Here is a 20,943-nt window from a genome sequence, read left to right as displayed (position 1 = left end):
CAAACTTTTACAATTAACATTCCAATTTGCATTGTTTGCCTTGCAGCTGTACTTGCAGAGCAATTTTACATCAATTAGTTACAAAGGGTTGTCAACCCTACACCGCGAGAAAGCCGCCCGGGGCTGTGGCGCAGTGGGCCACCAGATGAAGGTCGTACAGCGAAAGTACTTAGTCAAGTGCAAGGAGCCTGTTTCACTGATTTTTTTTATAAAGAAGTACACTTTCCAACGAAAAATTTTCACTTTTATAGAGCGATTTTTTTGGTCTGTTAATGAAGATATGTATTTTTTGATTTAAGAAATGAATGATAAATTACATACATATTTTACTTGCGTTAAATAAAATTTATTCATATTATACGTGGCACACATACGTTTTTTCGGATAAACACATACATTATGTTATTACAATACCTATTTTTGTGCAAAATATCAAGGCATTAACTATTATACAAAATGACGACATTATGAGCTTTATGAATGTACTTACTTTTTATGACACGTAAAACTTATAAATACGCATAATACATAATACTGCAGGGTAAATACTTAGATTATAAGTATAAACGTTTAGTTTATCTTAGAGGAAAATTGCAGTTATTATGCTATAAAATTTTTACCATTCGAGTATAAAGAGAATACGCCGAAATCATGATTATCTTCACATAAATCTGTTATTTTGTTTATTTTACATCAAAAACTTCCATTTACGAGGAAAACAGTAACTAGGTCAATCAAGAATTATCACAAAATTAAATCAGTGCCGAAAACTCGTTTTATTTCTCTGCAAAGAAATTCATCTTGATAACTTCGTGATGTGAACGATAATTGATAACTTTGTTACAGTTCCAAAAAGTAATATGTACTTTTGTAGCTTTTAATTGTGAAGATATAATAACTGTAAAGTGTGTAGTCTCTAAATATTTGTTTTTTCCTGTTACCAATCCTTTTTTATTTGTATTTTCAAACGTATTTAAAATTTATTTAAGCATATCAAAATGGTTATGTACGCATATACACATTTATAATTTCAGTTTTCTTCCAATTCTAAAGTCAATTAGTACTTCGCTTAATTCCATTCCTATTAAATCAATTCCTATTAAATGTATTCAATCGTAATAAACCATCGTTATATCGATGTCAATTGATTCACAATGGAGACAATTCATTAGACATTGTCCCGTCTTCAATTAACCATTACTAATTTACTAGTATATAAACTACAGGTACATAAGACATGTACATTGGACACTTGTTAAGATCCTGTTCGGAACTTATATAATGTTGGCTTTCTAGTTTATACCCTGAAATGTTATATAATACAACAATGGTCACTTCAATCACAATTTGCATAGATGTTTGTGCGATCGCCGTAAAGTGTAGGTACTAGCACAGACTAATAATAATATACTACGTATACTAGTATATTACGGTATACTAGTATACTAGTATATTACGGTACTAGTATATTATTGTATTATCTTTGGTATTATATAAACATTATAATGTTCTAGTGATGGTAGAACTAGAGCGGTGAATTTATTGAGGAAGGAATAAGGATATTGTAGTATGACGTTGATACGTCTGTAAACTTGTGGCAGTTACGATTATTTATATAATCGAATGTAACTGAAAGGTAGAGTTTGGTTGAGATTTTGACTTGAACGTTAAAAATTTGTGATACTTGTTTATGTAATGTTTTTTTTTTATATTTTCTTCCACATATTACTAAGTACTTGTAAATGTCTCGCTGTCTTAATACAAATATTTATGAGTAGGTAGCAGTAGATAAGAATAATTAGAAGTATTAAAGTTTATTATTTAAATTTTTAATGTTAACATAATAGGTACACTGTTTGTACATAACAGTAAACGTAATGTATACTCGTAAAATTGTGCAAAAACGCGTCTATTATGTCCCACGACCTTTCCACGCTTGTAAATTACGTCAAATCATAAATTAGCAAAGCGCACACAAAAAATACAACAATGCGTATTGTTTGCAACATGCATTATAATTACTAGATGCGTCTAGTGCGTAATATGACAGTTTAGAAGTGTTTTATCGGTGTTTTGAACTATAAATCGTATTATATAAAGCAGTTATGTACGATTTTCAAATGTTTTCCGATAACTTTGAATTTATGATATTTTATGCGTAGGAAAGTTGATAACTTAATAAGGAAATGTGACCGTAACATTGTTTTATTAAAAGTAATTATACTTTGCTTTTTATGATTTGTAGAAAATATTATTTCAATTTATTATTAGTTCACTGCGTAACCGATTTTCTATTCATAAATGCTAATAGTTAAATTAAATTAATATTTTTATACAATTTATGACGTTTCTAAAGGTGAATTGATAGAAAAATATATTCTGAAAGTCTCTACTTTATAGCAGCCAAATTAAACCAATTAAATTATTTGACTTGATCTTAAAAGACTAATACAAACATGAAAAAACATTTCTATTATTACTGATCACTTTCACTCTAGAAAAAATACATGTAACTTTGCATATCCATAGAGTATATATCCATGTTTAACTAGAGAATCGATCTTGAACCCTGGCGCCTTCCTAGTTCCGTATGCACTCGCGTTTAGAATGCGAATCAGACGGACAATCGACGAATATTATATAATTATAATTTGCCACTGTTTCGTGACGTAAGCGATTATTGAATGGAATCTGATATGAATGAATGGTATGATTAGTTTTTGTTACGCAAATGTGTTTTAGTTTTATTTTATGTAGGAATTTTGTTCGTTTTTTTATCATGAGGTTATAAAAAGAGGCTAGATGTCGATAACCTCAATGAAATTTGGTCAACTAAATTTCCTTGCTCTACAATCTACATGTTCTCTCCTTTCTACGTCGCAAAAGGTTTCATTATTTATTAATTTTCAAAACAATTTCATCGAAAACTATCCAATCTTTTCTCAAAGGGCATTTACATTTCTATTTTATATATCCCTGATTTGTTCCTATTCAAAGCACAGGGCACTACACCACATCCTATTTTAAAATGACTCAATTCTCAAAGCATAAAAGTGAAGTCCCGTGTCTCCAAATGGGTCAACCACTAGGAACTAGGACGGAACCATAAGGAAGCGATCGTACTCAAAGCCTACATACTAAGATATTTCGTTAAAATTTATATATGCTCTATATATATATCATTAAATAACGGACCATTAGCGTCTATGATCGTATCGTGGAAACAATGGTGGTTCACTTTGGAACTATAATTTACATTTACCTATCCGTCACATTTCAAGATATTATCCACGAGTTCTCATATTTGTTTACATCGTATAATATAACCAAGGATGTATGAAATATCTGGATTTACAATCGAGTATTTGAAATCGTCAATGACGCATCTAGTTGGATTTATATTATGTATCTAGAAAAAAAAAAAATAAGGCTTAAAGTTTAAACTGTTCCTACCACAATACTTACATTTATATTATTAAGGATGCTGTGGAAAATACAATAGTTAAAACTATATAGCCTTATAATAAAGAAAGTAGATACATATTATTTGACTATTATCGTAGGTAGTATAGTTAGAGAGGAATGTTAATGTTTATTATCTATATTTTAAAAGCAAGCTTTAATTCAGTAAGTTTATTACATACCTAACCTATGTAGTTAATATCTTTAGCCTTTTAAACAATGTAGTAACTTAACAGACCTAACCATTACTTTAGTAGATATTTATTCAACGTTAGCCTAAACAAGGTTTTTTTCTAGTAAGTAGGTAAGTAATTTATTTACATTATGGGTACATTTAAAATAAAATTTTATCAATGGTACTGTGTCATGGTTATGAAATTTTTGAGCGTACAATAATTAAAAAATTTGTCCACCACAAAATAATGAATGTTGTGTGTATTGTATGGTTGTTATTCTTTGTTGTTTGTTTTCCTTCGTTCTTTATTTGTACCTTATTTAAGTATGTTGGTGGAATGACCTACGAATCTAGGCCTAAAATCATGAATTATGATTGACGCTTTCAGAAGTATGAGTCCAATCAGTAGGTCGTGGGAAACTCAATGCAATCTAGCTGTATACAATACTGGCATACTTTTCGAATTGTATTGCCTATGTGAAGCCCTTACGCTTGTTATGATGAATTTAACTGTAAATATGTTAGAAGGTAGCACAATTTTGAATAGCATCTTCGTTGTACGGATAAGAGAGAGCCACATAATGCTTTGTGTTTAAGCATTGTTTATGGTGTAGGTGAAATTTAAAAGATATCTCAATTTAGACAGTAAGTTTACTTATGAACTACACTTTAAACAATATCAAAAGTACGCAAGAATGATACAAACTCATGCAACTATTACTTACAGATTGAAAAAATAATCATCCGTTGCAGCTGTAAATATACTTTTAGAAGACGTGAGAACATAATTTCCTATTAAAAGGATGGATGAAATTGGATATTCCATATTTCTCAATCCTATTTATAGTAATCAAACCTTCCCGCTAAGGAGTTAAACGGAAAACGTGACTCGGACATTTCCGTAGATTTAAACACTTAATTAGTCTAGAATTTTCTCAGTACATTCTATAAAATAGCTATAAAATTGCCTGCAAATTGCCCACAGAAGCGTAATTGAATACAACTCTATTGGCACAGAAGACATTTATCCGAGTGTCGCTGCAATTATGGAATCGGAATATTATTTAAATGTAACTAATGATTTTAATTGCCTATTACTTGAGTTTTAAATGTTTTGTATTTAACTGTTTTGTATTGATACCAAAAGTTTACTCAATTATTTATATCGAGTAAATATATAATAATCATTTTTTAAAATGTTAAAACAAAAAATTACTAAAAGTAAGATTAAAAAAGCTAGGCAAGCCAGTGGTTGTTCAATTATTCAAATAAATCCGCAAAACCATCAAAACACAAAGCCCGTTGGTTTCTTGAAAGCTTAATACCTATTGATAAATTATCAAAGCATTAAAGACATTACAACAATTTCTCAACGCAGCATAGGTACAATTAATGGTCGGAGCAAGCGCCATTCCTCCCTCTGATTGCCTTTATAGATAAGGAAATAAGAACATTATCCTCGCGAATACACCAATGTATCTCACACCATTTATTTGTGCGTTATTATCTATGAAAATGAATGCTCTTTTGCTTTATCTAAGTGCCATTTGTAATATGGTACGTACAAGCTAATGGTTGCTTCTGAATCATACTCTGTCACCCAATATATTAATGGCATCCATTACAGCTGCAGATAAATATTTATGTTTGTTTCTAAATATTGAGATGTTAAAACGTTTTAGTTTTTAATAGTATGTGAAAGTCTGTTATAGATTTCTTAAGACATTTATATTAGGTATCTTAATGATGACATTTGAACCGTGAAATAATTTTGAAAGTGGTGATTGTGATACACTGAATATTATGAGATTGAGTAAGGTTTTAATATTATATTTAAGGTCAGGATTTGTTTTTGCATAGGTGACAAAATATTTATTTTGAAATACATATTAATTCATCTAGTATCATTACATAGAATATAAAAAAAATCGTCATCTGAAAAAAAAAATATGAAGACATTATAGGGGACAGTTAACGTACTAAATAAGTATTAAGTCCTACCTAGATCGCGTTAGTACCCGCTCTAAATTGTCTACTATCTATTCTCCAGTCTTCCAGAACATCAAAATTTTAATACCACATCGACATTTAAGGTATACCGTATTTAAAACGTTCCCTTGTTCGAGGACATGTCACTAGTCTGCTCTATTCAGCCGAGTCGTGACGCTCGGTCACGAATTTTTCACGTTTTAAAGCGGCTCCGAATGATCAACAGTAGCTTGTCACTTGACTATTGATATTTTAAATAATTTCACAATCTAGATTCGATTTTAATAATCGATTTTGCGAAACCGTTCGACGCGACATTTGCTAATGTTTATGTTAAAATCGATATGTGGAGAGTGGTCACTGTAGCAAATTGAAAAGCATTTTTTACAAGAGCGCAAAGAGGACATTAAGAAAGTTCCGTTTAAATTGAAATAATATTGCTTATACCTACTAATAATTTATTACAATGCTCGCACGAGTTTATCGTTTATAGCCTTTATATAATCTCTCACAATAGCGCAAACAAATGAACGCTATCATTGTCCAATAAAATCCATTAGCACTTGTAAGGATGTATGGAATCACTAGAAAGTTGTCATAAACCGGCTTATTGTTCAGCCGAAATCATGTGAAACACGTGTTCTGTGAAATATTTTGCGTTGTTTTTTGTTGAAATTTGAGGGTCTTGCATATGTTAAGTGAGATGGTTTATACACAATTATTCGTGTGTTGTGCAAGTTACATGCAAGCATATAACAACTAACAAGTATTGTATATATATACTACATTAATAATATTAATGTAATAGGTATTTTTTCTCTTATTTCTTACAAAACTATTGTATTAAACTCGATCGTTCGAATGTTTTATGTTAACTTAAATAAGAACATTGGTAAAATCTTTCATAATCTAGAAAATAAGACACACAGATTCCAAAATTAAAATTATAAACTGAATTAAATATTACATTTATTTTCTATTTTAAATAATTTATTAACCTTTAAACAAGTAACGAAAAAATTTGAAATTGCTAAAAGGAAAGCCATGTAACCTAATGCGATTATACATTATCCGTGGTATAACGTTACTGTAGTTCAAGTTCATATTACGATGAATCTCATTACAGCTTCAACCTGATACAGAATACGGATGTTAAACAAACATATTGTTCTTCGAAATTCAATGCTGTTCTTGGACTTTCATGATCTTATTTATCACAGTACCTACTAGATTTAGTAATAGGCTTACTAATATTAGATTTATTTGATCTCATGAAGGACAATGTTTTAATTCAAGATAATGAAAAAAAATGTTGTGTGGTTTTATGAAACCACGGTAAAAGTGAAACTTAGGCTCAAAATTATCGTTTTGTACGATAATTATCGTACGGTTCGACCGTCACGCGACATGCGCTACACAGAGCAAAAAGTTTGAGACGATGTAATAAAAGTTTCACTTTAAAAAAAGGATGAAACCAAGAAAAAGATTTTCGAATACACTTTTTACAATCTACAATCAATTACAATTTACTAGCTAAACCACATGAGACTAGACTCTATATTATTTTATGCCGTACGCTGACGAATTATTTAATCAAAACACTCACAGCACAGACTAATAATAATATACTACGTATACAACTCACAGTGTTGAGCATTCAAATACATAATTGTAAAGTATTGATTCTCAATACAAACATACATAAAAGAGGCAGACATAGATTAATAGTCAAATAAGCATTTTTACTACTTCACCACAGACCAGTGTCGTAATAAAGAGTGATATTGTATGGTCACAGATTACTAAATAGTAACTGTATGGTAATTTTAAAAGCTAAGCAGGTACTCTAATAATCCGTTGCAAACATCTACGATATCAAACCATCGATACGCTCAAGACAATATAAGAGATCGATTTACATTAATACCCCTATCTATCCATCAAGATGTTTATCTTGAAATTAGATGGCCGATACATTTCTACTGCAATTTATCTACCCCCATTGGCAATAAAGAAGCGGCGGGTCTTTGTATTTTTTCCCAGGATTGTTAGCGTACAATCGATTGTCGTGAGATTTGAGAATACGATGACTTGCATTGTTCAACTAATTGTAGACCACGTAAAGTTGTAATTATTTATGTTGAGGTTATGTTATTTCATAAAACGTGGTTTCAATTTTGTAAGATCTAAGTAAGTATTGCTCAGCTTTGTACACTCCGAATTAAAATGCACAGTACCTACATGATTAATGATTTATTGTTTCATTAAAATATTTTACCGTGACCACGCCTCCTCTCTTTATCATAATATAGGATAAGTTAAAAGAATGAAAATTTGTATGAAAATTATGATTTCATAAAACAACGATAAGTTTTGAATTTAGAACAAGTTAATTTGTTTATTTTTCGTCTATTAATTTTTTTATTAAAGTGATCAGACTACTAGTTATTATAATGAGGCAACTCTGCAATGTTATAAAAATAAAAGATTTCCTTTTTATGTAACAACTAACAAGATCACGACCTTTTTGACCAACTTAACTGAAAATAAAAGCGGGGTAACAACAAACGGTATAATGAGTTCTGTTGCAATAACGGAACGCCTTCGTATTGGCACCACAGAGCTTGGCTAATGCTTTGTATAAGCTTATAATTAAATGCAAGTAATGTATGAGAGTACATTTTAACATTTCGAAGTTTCATCATAGTATTTATTACGCATATACATTGTACTTACCACTACAAACGAACCTTTTTTCCTCGATAGTAAATTAGTCTAAATATTTTATATAAAACCTTTTTGTTTTTATACGAACTTTTAAATAAGTTAAACACATGACTAGTAAATAAAATAAATATTTACTCTATCCTCGATTCGTATAAATGTGCTATAAACCTATAAAATGTATCTCCTTATAAATATCACGAAATGAATTTAATCATATTCAAAAGCTATGGGGTCAAAATCATCAGTGGCCTCCGAACTTGTATGGTTCATTGAGCATAGCAGCTGAGCGCAATCCTCACCCATTCAACGTTTTGCCATAGCCATTAGCCCGTCGTTCAGTGCCAAGTCTAAACACGGAACGCACCACACGCGCTGGCTGTATATTGAAAGCCATTGCCTTATTATTTCGACGCATCGTTTGGCGCGGATTTTGACAGTTGACATTTTTTTATCTGTAGTTTTTCGAGAACATTTTTTTGAATTTTGGAACGTATTTGTGAAATGTGTGCTTAGATAGTGATCGCTCCACTTTTATAAACAAAAGCAGCGAATTCAACATGACGTCTGTATACATTGAGGTAAGTGCACGACATTTACTGGCATTTAACTTTTTGTTTAGTAATTTGTTAAAATGGCCTTGTTGTTAAGCGTGATCTTAAAATATTTTTTTAAAGTTTTGAAGCAAGCAAATTAGCGCAGAGCTTTTTGTTGTTTTTGTGTGTAAATTTTTGAGCATTAAATGCTGTGAGATTAATTTATTTTAAAATGTCTTTTTAGCATTTGATTTAGTGAACATTGTTGCGATATAACATCGCAATTCGCAATCGATACGTCTAGGCGTCACGAAGTAACAATTGAACTTATCAAACAATTCGTGGGTTGCCATTATCTATTAAGGTTTTACAAAAGTAATTTCTTAATGGTTTTGTATTATTTTCATGAACTGAAATAGTTTTTTGCGTTGTTTTATTAATAAAGTGTATGGTTTGTAATTATAATTGATTATTATAATGAGATAATGTTATGTTTAGATACTAATGGATAAACTTATTATCATTCATCGTGAATTTTAACTGAAGACGAATTATGTGCCTATTGACACGTTTAATTTGGCATGTTTTGTCGTATATTAATACATAAGTAGGTACTTAAGTCATTGAAGCTTTATGATATTATGCGGTATGAAATAGTTATAACTACTGATGCAAATAAGAATAATGTGGTACATATTATATTATATGAAGAGGTTATAGGTTTAGGTATACCTACGGTGTGGTATATAGTTATCGTTATTCACAACCGGTCTATATTCCGTGGTAAATATTTACATTAGATCGGTTGCTTATCGATACGGAATTTTTATCGATTCTTGATAAGAATAGGTATTTCGTCGTTGTAACGGATTTATATCTACTTTTATGTTAACTTTGAATATAAATGTTCACACTTACAATTATTTAATTTTATAGTTGTGCATCTGTTTATTTAAGGCCAATCTGTATGTAAAAATTCGTAATAGGGTCATTGCGCCTGTTCGCGTCCACCTGCCTATTCGCGTCCATTTTGCGGATATCTTTTAGAAAATTCACGAAAATAAGTATACTTTATGTAAAATTGTAATAAGAAAAATTTCCGATAATACCTCAATGTATAAGAGACATGCACACATATTCAAAATATGCCTGCGCACCGCCTATCCTATTTAAAAAAAATATTTAATTTTGGCTATTAAACGAGAGAGCTAAAACGCGCGGGATTTTGAGAAAAAAATAGTGCGCAGGGTCGCGTTTGACGGTAAGCATCTTATTGTTAAATGTGAATTTTTGAATATGTAACTGTTTCTTTGCTTTGCTAACAAAACATGGAATAGTATGGATTATAAATAAGCTTATTTCTTTTACAATTAATAGCTAAAATAAGGTGGACGCGAATTACTACACCGAATTTGTACAACTTCCATTTTGCGTCCACGGTGGGCGCAAACTATACCTGTAGTGCATAACAATAGAACATATTGCGTCCACATTGTTTTTCATTACGTAGCAATGAATTGTTTGTTAAAATATGTAATTTAAAATAGATTGTAAATTTTTGACTAAGACCACAAGTTGATAATTTAAATTTTCATTCAAATTAGCAAATTTTTATGCTATTTTTTCATTTTAAAATGGGTATTCTAAGAATGAGACTAGTATTTTTGAGAATGAGAGTCTGTGGTTAAGAAAATAATATACAAAAGAGAAATTTAATTCTTTAGAAACTAAAAAATAGGGTAGGTAGGTAATCTTAATTATTAATAGAACTGATTATTATTTATTTACATAACGTAACTTTGTTTTTTGTTAATTTTTGGTTCTAATAATGATGAGAAGATAAATATAATTAAGTTTTTCCAGTTTCCTTACACAGTGAATTATATTAATAATAATGTTGATTTTAGGGTTCCGAAGTTCCGAACCTAGAAAGGAAAAACCGGAATCCTTGTAGGATCACTTTGATATCCGTCCGTCTGTATGTCCGTCTGCCGGTCTGTCTTTCTGTCAAGACCCTTTTTCTCAGTAACGCGTAGAGGTATAAAGCTGAAATTTATTTTGAATACTCAAGTCTACGGTCCCTTGAAGCAGTGAAAAAATCAAACTTATAAGCCAAAGCAATCAAAAGTTACAGCCGTTTTTGCTGCCAATTTTCGCAAATTTCGACATTCGCAAGGGAATCAAAACCTACAGGGTACTTTACGTGAACACAGACACTTGAAGTTTGGTGCGAAGCAACGTCTTATAGCACAAATAAGGGAAACATTGAAAAAATAAACATTTACAGTTAAAACATATAAAAAAAGACAGGTTAATACGGAACCCTCGGTAAGCGAGTCCCACTCGCATTTGGCCGGTTTTTATTAAATAACTATATTCGTAAATAAATAATTTATTAAAATCTAATTTTTATTTGCATTTATCTGATAAAATATCACCCAATACACTCTTAATTCCTTTTCTAAGCTGGTGGACGCGAACTGGTCCACGGGTGGACGCAAAAAGGAATTTTTGGACGCGAACTGGGTAAAACGCCAAATTCTGCTATTTGTCTAGATAAATAAAAACCACATGATATTTCCAACACAATTGAAAGGAAATCATAAAATAGACTATGTAAGGAACACGTTACATAAATTTTGCGTTGAAATTTGTTCTGGAACATTTTTATTTTCTCCTTCAAACTTTCCAACTGCACTAAGTGGACGCGAACTGGCGCAATTACCCTAGCGAATATATTATAATTAAATTCGTACAGATAATAAGCCCGTTTTAAAGTAGGTATGTTTTATAAAACCTTATTGGAAATTACACATTATATGTATATATACGATCTACCTTGACTATTTATTGGAACGAATAATAAGTACTTACGTAGGTACTAAGAAGATTATGCGACCGAGCGGTTCATATTAATCTTATTAACGTATTAACAACAACGTGAATCTATTATCTATTATAAGAGGCATAATTTATAAAAATGTCTTATCTTCTTTATGCAAAAGAAGGGCAATCTAGTTTATGTATTTTGAAAGTTGTTGCTTAAAATATCTTCGAAATTTAGTATAAAATTATAATAAGGAGATTATATTTGTTCTAAAAAAAATCAGAAGAGTCAGGTATGTTTCATAGTTCTTTGATCGAAATAGATGCAATGTTTTTAATTTACGTAACTGCTCTCCATTAAAACGCAATAAACTCCTGTAAATAAAGCGGTTTATATGCACTATTGAGTCATTTTATATTCAGTATCGTATTCTTTACAATGTCTAACAGACATTGCGATGATATAAGAATCATAGTTAATTACTACAGTGGAGTTGTAACTTGTGGTTGAGCGTAAATACACTCGAATAACATTATCCATTTAACACCTAGAGAGCTGAATATAACGTTACTCGGTAAGGTTAGAAGCAAATGTATGACTGATACAAACGTGTTATTTCGATTGTTTGGTTTGCCTATTACGGAGTGCAATGCACCTATTTATACTGCATCGAATAACACGGTGTAGGGCTCGCTGCTTGTTACTAAACATCTCTGTTTGCTTACAATGGAGCCGTGTTCTTGAGGTATTCATTACGAATACGAGTGTTGACGGAAGTCGAATTTCTTCACACATGTTTATTTTATTGCTGTCTGGTTAGTTCAAGTTAAACGCTAGTGCGCTCGTGACGACACATTTTATTGTCGAAGATGGCTAGTTGCAAACACTTGGAGGCATTCTGTACTGTTCAATAAGATTATACGGTGCGTGGTGTAAAACCTTGCAGCGTAACAACTACGTCATTGCGTAATCTGACTTATTTTTTACCTATGTATTTAAATAATGTATCAATATTATATCAAAAATTTGTCATCGTTAAAAGCTCACAGTCGAAGCTTTCATCTACTTTTATTAGTCTGTGATTCTATAGCGTTTTATATTTTATACTAACACGTATTATATCTTAACAGATCGTCTTGATCACTTTCACACTTTTTGTAAACACTTTAATGGTAGAGCTCGAAAATAATAATTTACAGAATAATGACAGTGAAAGCTTCCAATGAGCTTCCAAACAGCTGATAATGATGGGTATCGCACGTAAGTATTTGTTAAGAGAAAGTTACAGTCGAATTGTCCATCAATGATGTTCCTTTGTTCAATTAAATATGCTTCGGTTATATTGTGAATCTTTTTTATATTGATCCAAATAGGATAAATAAAATTTAGAATATCGCGTACACGCTGATTGGAATTGAAAGTCTCAAAATAAATACATATATATATATAAATATTCTATTATATGTATATTAATTGTTCTGCTTTCGGAATTATTCATTTGAATTATTATTTTAATATTAAATAAAACAAAGCAGTGTGAAGTTAAATTTTACAATATGAAACTCAAACCATTTAATATTCTTTTTTCAATTTCCTATTGCACTTATTATGTGTGTTGCAATTAAAGCTGGTTACTTGCAAGTTGCAATGAACGGGAATTAACAAACGGTTCTAGTATTTATGGTATACGAGAACAAACTTGGCTGTATGTTCAAGGAAGCTATGACGTCATTGTGGGCTGTGACTCATCGACTGTACCCATTCACAAATCCTACAGATTCCTCCATTAAGATAAGAACTGGTTACAATTTTAGATTGAGATGCGATCAAGCGTTTTTTTTTTTTCATATCGATCCACACAGCATTTTAAAGTCATGATCGGTTAACGTACCTATACCGAATATTTTTGTATAAAACTTAGGGACAAGACAAAATTCTGCTTCAAACGTCTTACAGAAGTGAATAGCGATCTAGAGTCTAAGGAGCTTTCCTTTATCGTCCACCACTTGAAAATTAACAAAACCGCGTAAAAGTTTAGGAAAAAAATAGCTTACCTCATTACAAGTATTATTGTATTGATGAGACCTCAAACCTAGTATTGATTTGCCTTTTGTGTAAACGACAAGGCAAACGCGTAAAAAAACCTATTCTGTATTTGTGATAAAAAAATACAATACAAATTACAAAAATTATGTAACGTAAAATAGTGCACATAATTTAGCTCAAGTACTCTATCCTTCAGCACTAACTTGCAAGACCGTTACCCACAACACAACAAGTTTCTATTTCACATTATCATATAAATAATCGTATAGACATTATTAGCATGATTATAAAACTAATTCGTATAACACAGTGACCGCAATCGACGGTGCATTCCGGCCGGTTTACGATCATCACTATATTATAGAATTTATGATTTCAGGTTAGTGAAATCTTCATCTTAATGTTGTTTATACCAGTAATCTATTTAAATTATTTATTTTTTCTTTGTGTCTACCCACTTTAATATATTCATAATAATTCACGTTATGTTGCGTATATCTATTTATCATTCATTGGCATTTTCGAAATTTCGTTTTTGATCACATATAATGTCATTCAATTTGTATGTACTTCTATTATTCCATAGAATAACCTGTTTCACAAGGCTAGGAGGACCACGATTAATATATGTTTTTTTTTCATAAACTGCATAATTACCCAAAATGTATCACGTAGTATTAATAGCGCACGTTTTTTAGTAATGTCTTCCGTAAGATTTATTACTATTACACGCTGCACATATTATACACACAATAGAATTGAAAAATCGCTACTAAATTACAATTAAGCTTTTTGTAATTTTCTTTCATGAACGTGTATGCACCCATAACATTGTTCTTGCATAGGAAATAGATTTAATGAGTTATATAAGTTAGACTAATCTATTGTATTTTAAACCTGCATTTTTACTGATGCGAGAGAAACCCTATTATAAATAGAGTATTTTAATTGAAATAGATAAGTAGTAAGTACCTATTGATTTATTGGATTATTTTTTAGTCTGAAATCTGTTATTAATTTTCAACGTATCAAGTTAGTGCCCATTTCTTTCCTGTTTTGATAGCTGGATGAAAAAATATTAGCGCTTTAAAGTTTTTCATTTTATAAAATTTTCAAGTACAAGCTTGGATTTATGTAATCGAGTAGGTATCGTATTAATGACCCCACATCGCGTCATCGTAAACAAGACACCAACATTAAAAAAAAGCTAAAAATATTCGCAAAAAATAACTTGTAACAGATCCATCGCCTTACAATTAGAGCAAATCGCGTCAGCTGAGTCATCGCGAAAAAAACAGCCTTCGTTTTGCATTGGCTACCCACAACGAAGCCATACCGAGTGGGCAGAGAGGAATTTGTCCTATACTTTAATGCGAATTTAGAAATCATGTCCGAATTAGCATTTGACGTAAATGATCATCTTGTCTTTTTATGTATAACAAAAACGATCGTTATATTTATTTACGCGGCCATTTTAACGCTTAATGTCAAAAAAGTATTTTTATTTCACACAATCTGGATTAGATTATGTAAAATATAGAGCGATTTTTCATCGACTCCTTATAAAATTTTATGGGTTTTTTTTTGTCATTTAAAATATTGTTATAATCCAATGATACAATAAATAATGTTACGTCAGATTAACAATAGCTTAATTCTTTTACAGTATCCCACAATATTATGTTATATTACGTGTAAAAAATATATTTACTTTAGTTTTTGTAACACTATCAGATTTTATACAACGAGCGTGGGAGTATACTTTTCTTGACGCATGACTGATGTTACAAAAGAAAAAGATTCGTGCGAACGATAGGGAAAATTATACCATGTTTGTAATCCATTTATGTAGAATGACTTTGAAATGTTACTGTAATAAAGTAAAAGAAAGGCGTCATGTTTAAGCATACCTATAAATAGCGTCAAGGAATTCCGAATATCTTTCATTATAAAATTTAATAAGCAATTTCTAGTCTACTACCCAAAATGCAAATGAAATGGCTCAATACAAAAACGGAAATACACAAAAATCTCGTTTGATTATTTGAACAAATATGGATAATGTCCTCACACACCTACAGTCTGGCTAATAATGAACAGACTCGATCGGCGGGAAATTAATGTACCTACCAGCACTCGAAACAGATTGACCTCGGCTCCGGTTAATGAGACGGATTCTTGTAATCGTCTTTTCCGGTTCACAGGCGAAAAGCTCATTCATAAAACGCAGACGAAATTTAAGAAGTGTTGCAGAAATTTTTATAGTATAATTTTCGTACCGTCACGATGGTCTAGATCAATAAATATTAATAAAAATAAGAACGTTGATAGATAACTTAGAATCTTACTAAAATTTATTCCATGGGCATATTTAAAAAAATTATTAAGAAAAAATAGTAAATTCTCCCAAGTTATGATGTATCCAGAGAGTAGAAAGTTCATGCAAAGCAAATCTCTTCACACGATTTTTAATTTATTGATTTGTATTTTGTAGAAGCATAAGCTTCGTGTAAGACTAAGTTCATAGGAAATATCCACAACTAATGACGAAACAAATCGATTTTAAGACATCGAACTTGACCTTCTTGTTACATCACGCCTTTGTTCAAGGTATTTAGCACAGTTATTGCTGTTGTAATATCCGATAATGTCACGTTCCACTGCATTTGTATTGTCGTATTATAATGATCATTGTTTGTGGTAAAAGTCCCTTTTTCCAATACTTATATTTTTTTAACGTTACTGTCTACTTACTTATGAGGTTAAGAAACAAAAGACACAATACCTATTAAAAACGCCTGTAAAACCCAGCCTCAACATAGAGCACTTTTCACAAGAGACTTATTCAATTAATTATTCTATTAACTGAAGTCCTATAACTAAAGACACATTGTATTATTACAGCTTATTTCGGACTTTCTAATTGACCTTTGCAAATGTTGGCTCTACGTATATAGTCCAAGGGTAACAACAACTAGCGGATCTAAGATCAGTCACGCAACGGCTATATTGCCCGATAATTGCTCGTAACAAAATCGCTATAGAAATAATAATATGATAAGATATTGGGCGCCATAGATAAGCATAGAAATAAAGCTGCTTAAAACTGTCGCAACCACTTTGTAAGTTGCGTATCGACGAATTAGCGACGGCAAGTAATTTATACGATAGATTATAAGAAACTCTGATACGACTTATAAACTAATAGGGTGGGGTATTAACTGATAAAACTGGTCTTGTTTGTGTGAGAAGAACTAACGAGCCGACGTGTTGCTTGATGGTGGATATCAAATCATCATCAGGGAGAGACGGGATATTAAAGGATAAGAATATGTTTGGTGAGGGCGATCGTCAGTTTATACAAGCAATATTATCTGTTATTAATAAGATGCGGCTCTTTAATTTTATAAGTTTTAATATTGTTTGACAAATAAGGATTTAAGTAACATGTCCTTCTTTATGAGAAACATAAATGAATCTGTAGGCTGAAGCTATGCTACTTTATTTTGATAGAGTCGTGAAGTGTAAATATACATCACGCGATAGATTAATATGCAACAATTCCACTTCTTTATAAAAAAGTATGTACAAAATATACACAAAGAAAAACGAGGCTAAAAATCATAATAATTCTCTGTTCGTAAAGCACAGAACTGCAATTTCATCAATTCACTTCAAATTCTTATCTCATTCATTGACATCGCCATGGTCACGAAGTGCCGATCCGTTCTCAGATCGGTCGTTCAACCGGAACTGTCTCTGAGCTTTTTGTCTATAACTAATCGTTATTGAAAAAATAATACCCGACAATCTGGTAGCTGGGATTACCCTGATTGTTATATCTTAATATTTTATACAAAATAATCATAAATTCGTGAATGTTAATTAAAAATAAAACATAAATTACCAATAAATATCTTAATTTAAAAATAAATCTTGACGCTAAATTAAACGCCCTTATCAAAATGGGTATCTGGTAGAATTCAGGACAAAAATATTTATTTACGTATTTAAAGGTAAGGTGATAAATTGGGTCAATATTGTTGTTCGACTTCTCGATTGTAATACAAGATACTATGATAATGACCGCTCCCTCTTCAAAGTGATATCTAATTTATTACAACCTGTTACAAAACAATTTAAATACAAGACAAGCGCCAGCTTAGAAAGTCGACGGCAATTCTAGATACAATTCGCATATATAATGCTACACTTGATTGCATTACAATTGTTAAAGAAAACATTTTATTTTATATAAGATCGTTCCGAGAAAACCATCTTGAGCTATCTTTTCATGAATAGTCAAGTGAGCGGCTCAGTATGGCCATGTTGAGGCAGACAATGGGGTCGATTAATAAAACATTGCCAGTAAGGTTTATCTCTGCGGACAAACCGATGTGCTTTCAGTCTTTTGTGGGTCACACGGTCAGCTTTCAGTCCACCTGTATGGACCTTAAACAAGTCTTTTACCTTATCTATACACGTGAACAAAACAAGAGAAAGGTGTTAATTATTGAAACTGTGAACGTTATATTTGCAGAGGTAGATATTAATTTATCGCATTCAACGGCACTAATAAAATTTTGTGGCCGTACTTAAGTTTGTATTACAACCATATTGAAAACAGATGTATTATCATTGCATTTAGCATATGTGCGTTTAGCTGTATAAAATTTTTAATTTTTGCCTATTAATTTTCGAGAGCATAATATCTGAATTTTATCCAGAATTGGAATCTAGCAATGTTTATTCTAGTCCTATAAAACCTGGAACTCATTAGCGTGACTAAAATAGAGTTATAAATATCAAGCAGTCACATTAAGCTTAAGGGTATTGTGCGGAACATAGTTGTTAACATGCATGTTAGCTCCGCCGAGTAGAGATCAAAATAAGACAATGTATTGCATCGTGGACCACCGGCCGAGCACATGTACATATCGATATTGGCCACCGCTCGCAACCTGTTGCATATTTTGTACTTTAACGCTAGTCTACGTTAATTTACCACTTCTTTGTCACAACTCACGTTGGTGATTAATTTCATTGACCCACGCTGTGATCGATATCATTAAGGTGATTATTTCGATTTTTAATTATTTTCGTAACTTCTGCAATCAATCAATTAATTTATTTGACACGACTACTAAATGTTACGCATTTCTTGATGTTATATGATTATCAACTGGACGCGTTTTCCACGAATATTTAACTGTGTCTAGTTTCTTACTTGCAATCAACATGAGATGAAGATTAAATTCAAGATGGCGATCAAGACAGCAATGCAATAAATATATTCATAGGTAATGTAAGGTTACGAATTATTCACGCTCGTCGGTTATCTCGGAGTGACGTCTGTAGTCTGTACCAAGATTGGATCGCCTACGCCTCCCAGATTAAGTATGTGCTGACATGTCTATTTTCTGTTTAAATCTATGGTATTTAGCGATAAACTTATGATTGCGATAAAAGGAAGTTAGATTGTAATAGTAGGTAATCTGGAGAAGAATTGTAAATTAATATAAAACCAATATGAAGCCAATATGTATCATAAGTTGGTGCAATCCTAAGCGTCATAGTAATATGTGCGCCTGTCAGTGTCGTTTCCACGTCTTTTTTTTGCTGTTTTCTTAATAGGTAATATGTATTAAAAGCCCATTAAGTATTATTAAGATCCATATATTATGCAGTTAAGTATTAAATCATTAATGAAAGCTTGGTAGCAAATTTTAAATTACATTTTACGTAACAATGAAAGTTAATTAAGTAGCGAATATGTATGTATTGAAATTATTTAATCAAAATGTATTAATGACTTTTGAAATCTAGATTTCTTTTATTTTCTTTATAGCGAATCTATTAATTGCCTGTTTAATATATTTCGTTTCTGACTCTCACTTTCTCGACTATAGATTTATTAAAATTCTGTTCACGAAAAACAATTATTGTCAGAAACCAATCAGGATATAATGTAAATGTTTCTGCTTCACAATTCAATATGTACTTCATTTAAGATAAGAAAAACCACGACCGACCGTATTTTAAGAACCCCTTTCTGTGATACCTACTTACTTTCACAAATAAAAAGTTAATTGTGTACATTGCATTCATTTCTATTTAATAGCCATTATTTTAATGTTAAAACGGTTTCAAATCTAAAATGTTCTTAGTTATTACTATTAGTTATAGATAATCCGCGAGTAGATAAAAGTAACATAGTTTGTATATTTTATGGGCCAAGTTAAACAGCGGAGTGTTTGTGAATTATTGGCTATAAAATAAAATTACATATTTTATAAACCATAGTCGTAAATCTAATATTTAAGGCGTAAATCAAAGTTTGTTTCCATATCAACGTCATGTAAACAAGCAAAAAGACTCAAGACATTAATATTTTATTAGTCCATCCTAAATCATTTTAAATATATTCTTTCACATTATAAAAATATTTATTAATGTGCCTATTTTTTATTAAAGTATTTTCTATGTCCTTACAATTTTATAGCCGCATAATTTATACAAGTTTGAGTTTATTAACATAACAAGTGATTAAATAAGATAAGCATCTACAGCTTAAGAAATTAGCGAAAACCAATTCGAAGGTTTTCTCCCACCAGCTATCATAAAGAGATTCATCATCGTGATCATAAGAATAGAATAGCAATAAACATTCATAGCCATACAATATACACCCACGATATTTTAACAATAGAAACGAGATGGGTTGTGTAAATCGTTTGGCACAAACTTAGTAGACAAAGCTGATTGTTTAGGAAGCTGATAGGCAATGTATGTAGCCGAACTATTGCATATATTTTGAAACAAACAGTTCGTTACATCGCACAATGGATTAGTAAAATCAATTTGGTTTTATATACCTACACAATCGGATGATCGGAGCTTTGTTTGAGTTTATATTATGGAAATAATGTGTACCATAATTTCCATATTTTTCGGTTACCTATTACCAATTTAGCGTTCCTTCTGATTGCATTAATTAAATGATTTTAATTAAAAATATTGCATTCAATTTTATTACATATTATCAGAAACTAGCGTATCACTTTGAGATGCATATAAAAAATAACGCTTTGTATGCTTAAAAGTAAAAACTTCCTGAAACTAAAGGTCATTGCTAATTGTAATTAAGTTTATGGCATAATCTTGCATGACATTTCATATATTTT

General features: G+C 31.0%; 1 protein-coding gene across 3 annotated transcripts in view; it reads left to right on the top strand.

Annotated features, from left to right (window-relative positions):
- LOC123696595 (leucine zipper putative tumor suppressor 2 homolog) overlaps nucleotides 1-20,943 on the top strand; it is a 76,622-nt gene that overhangs the window by 27,862 nt on the left and 27,817 nt on the right. The window contains exon 1 of one of the 3 annotated variants that reach the window (XM_045642874.1): nucleotides 8,696-8,931. The exons of the other annotated variants lie outside the window; for them this stretch is intronic. Coding sequence (XP_045498830.1) covers nucleotides 8,911-8,931 — 21 coding nt within the window. The 5' untranslated portion in view covers nucleotides 8,696-8,910. Of the gene's footprint in view, nucleotides 1-8,695; nucleotides 8,932-20,943 lie in introns of those variants that run through there. 3 annotated transcript variants of the gene reach the window in all.

This window comes from Colias croceus, chromosome 13 (assembly GCF_905220415.1).
Source record: "Colias croceus chromosome 13, ilColCroc2.1".
In the NCBI taxonomy this organism is placed as follows: Eukaryota; Metazoa; Arthropoda; class Insecta; order Lepidoptera; family Pieridae; genus Colias; species Colias croceus.
This window is presented reverse-complemented; position numbering and strand designations above follow the sequence as displayed.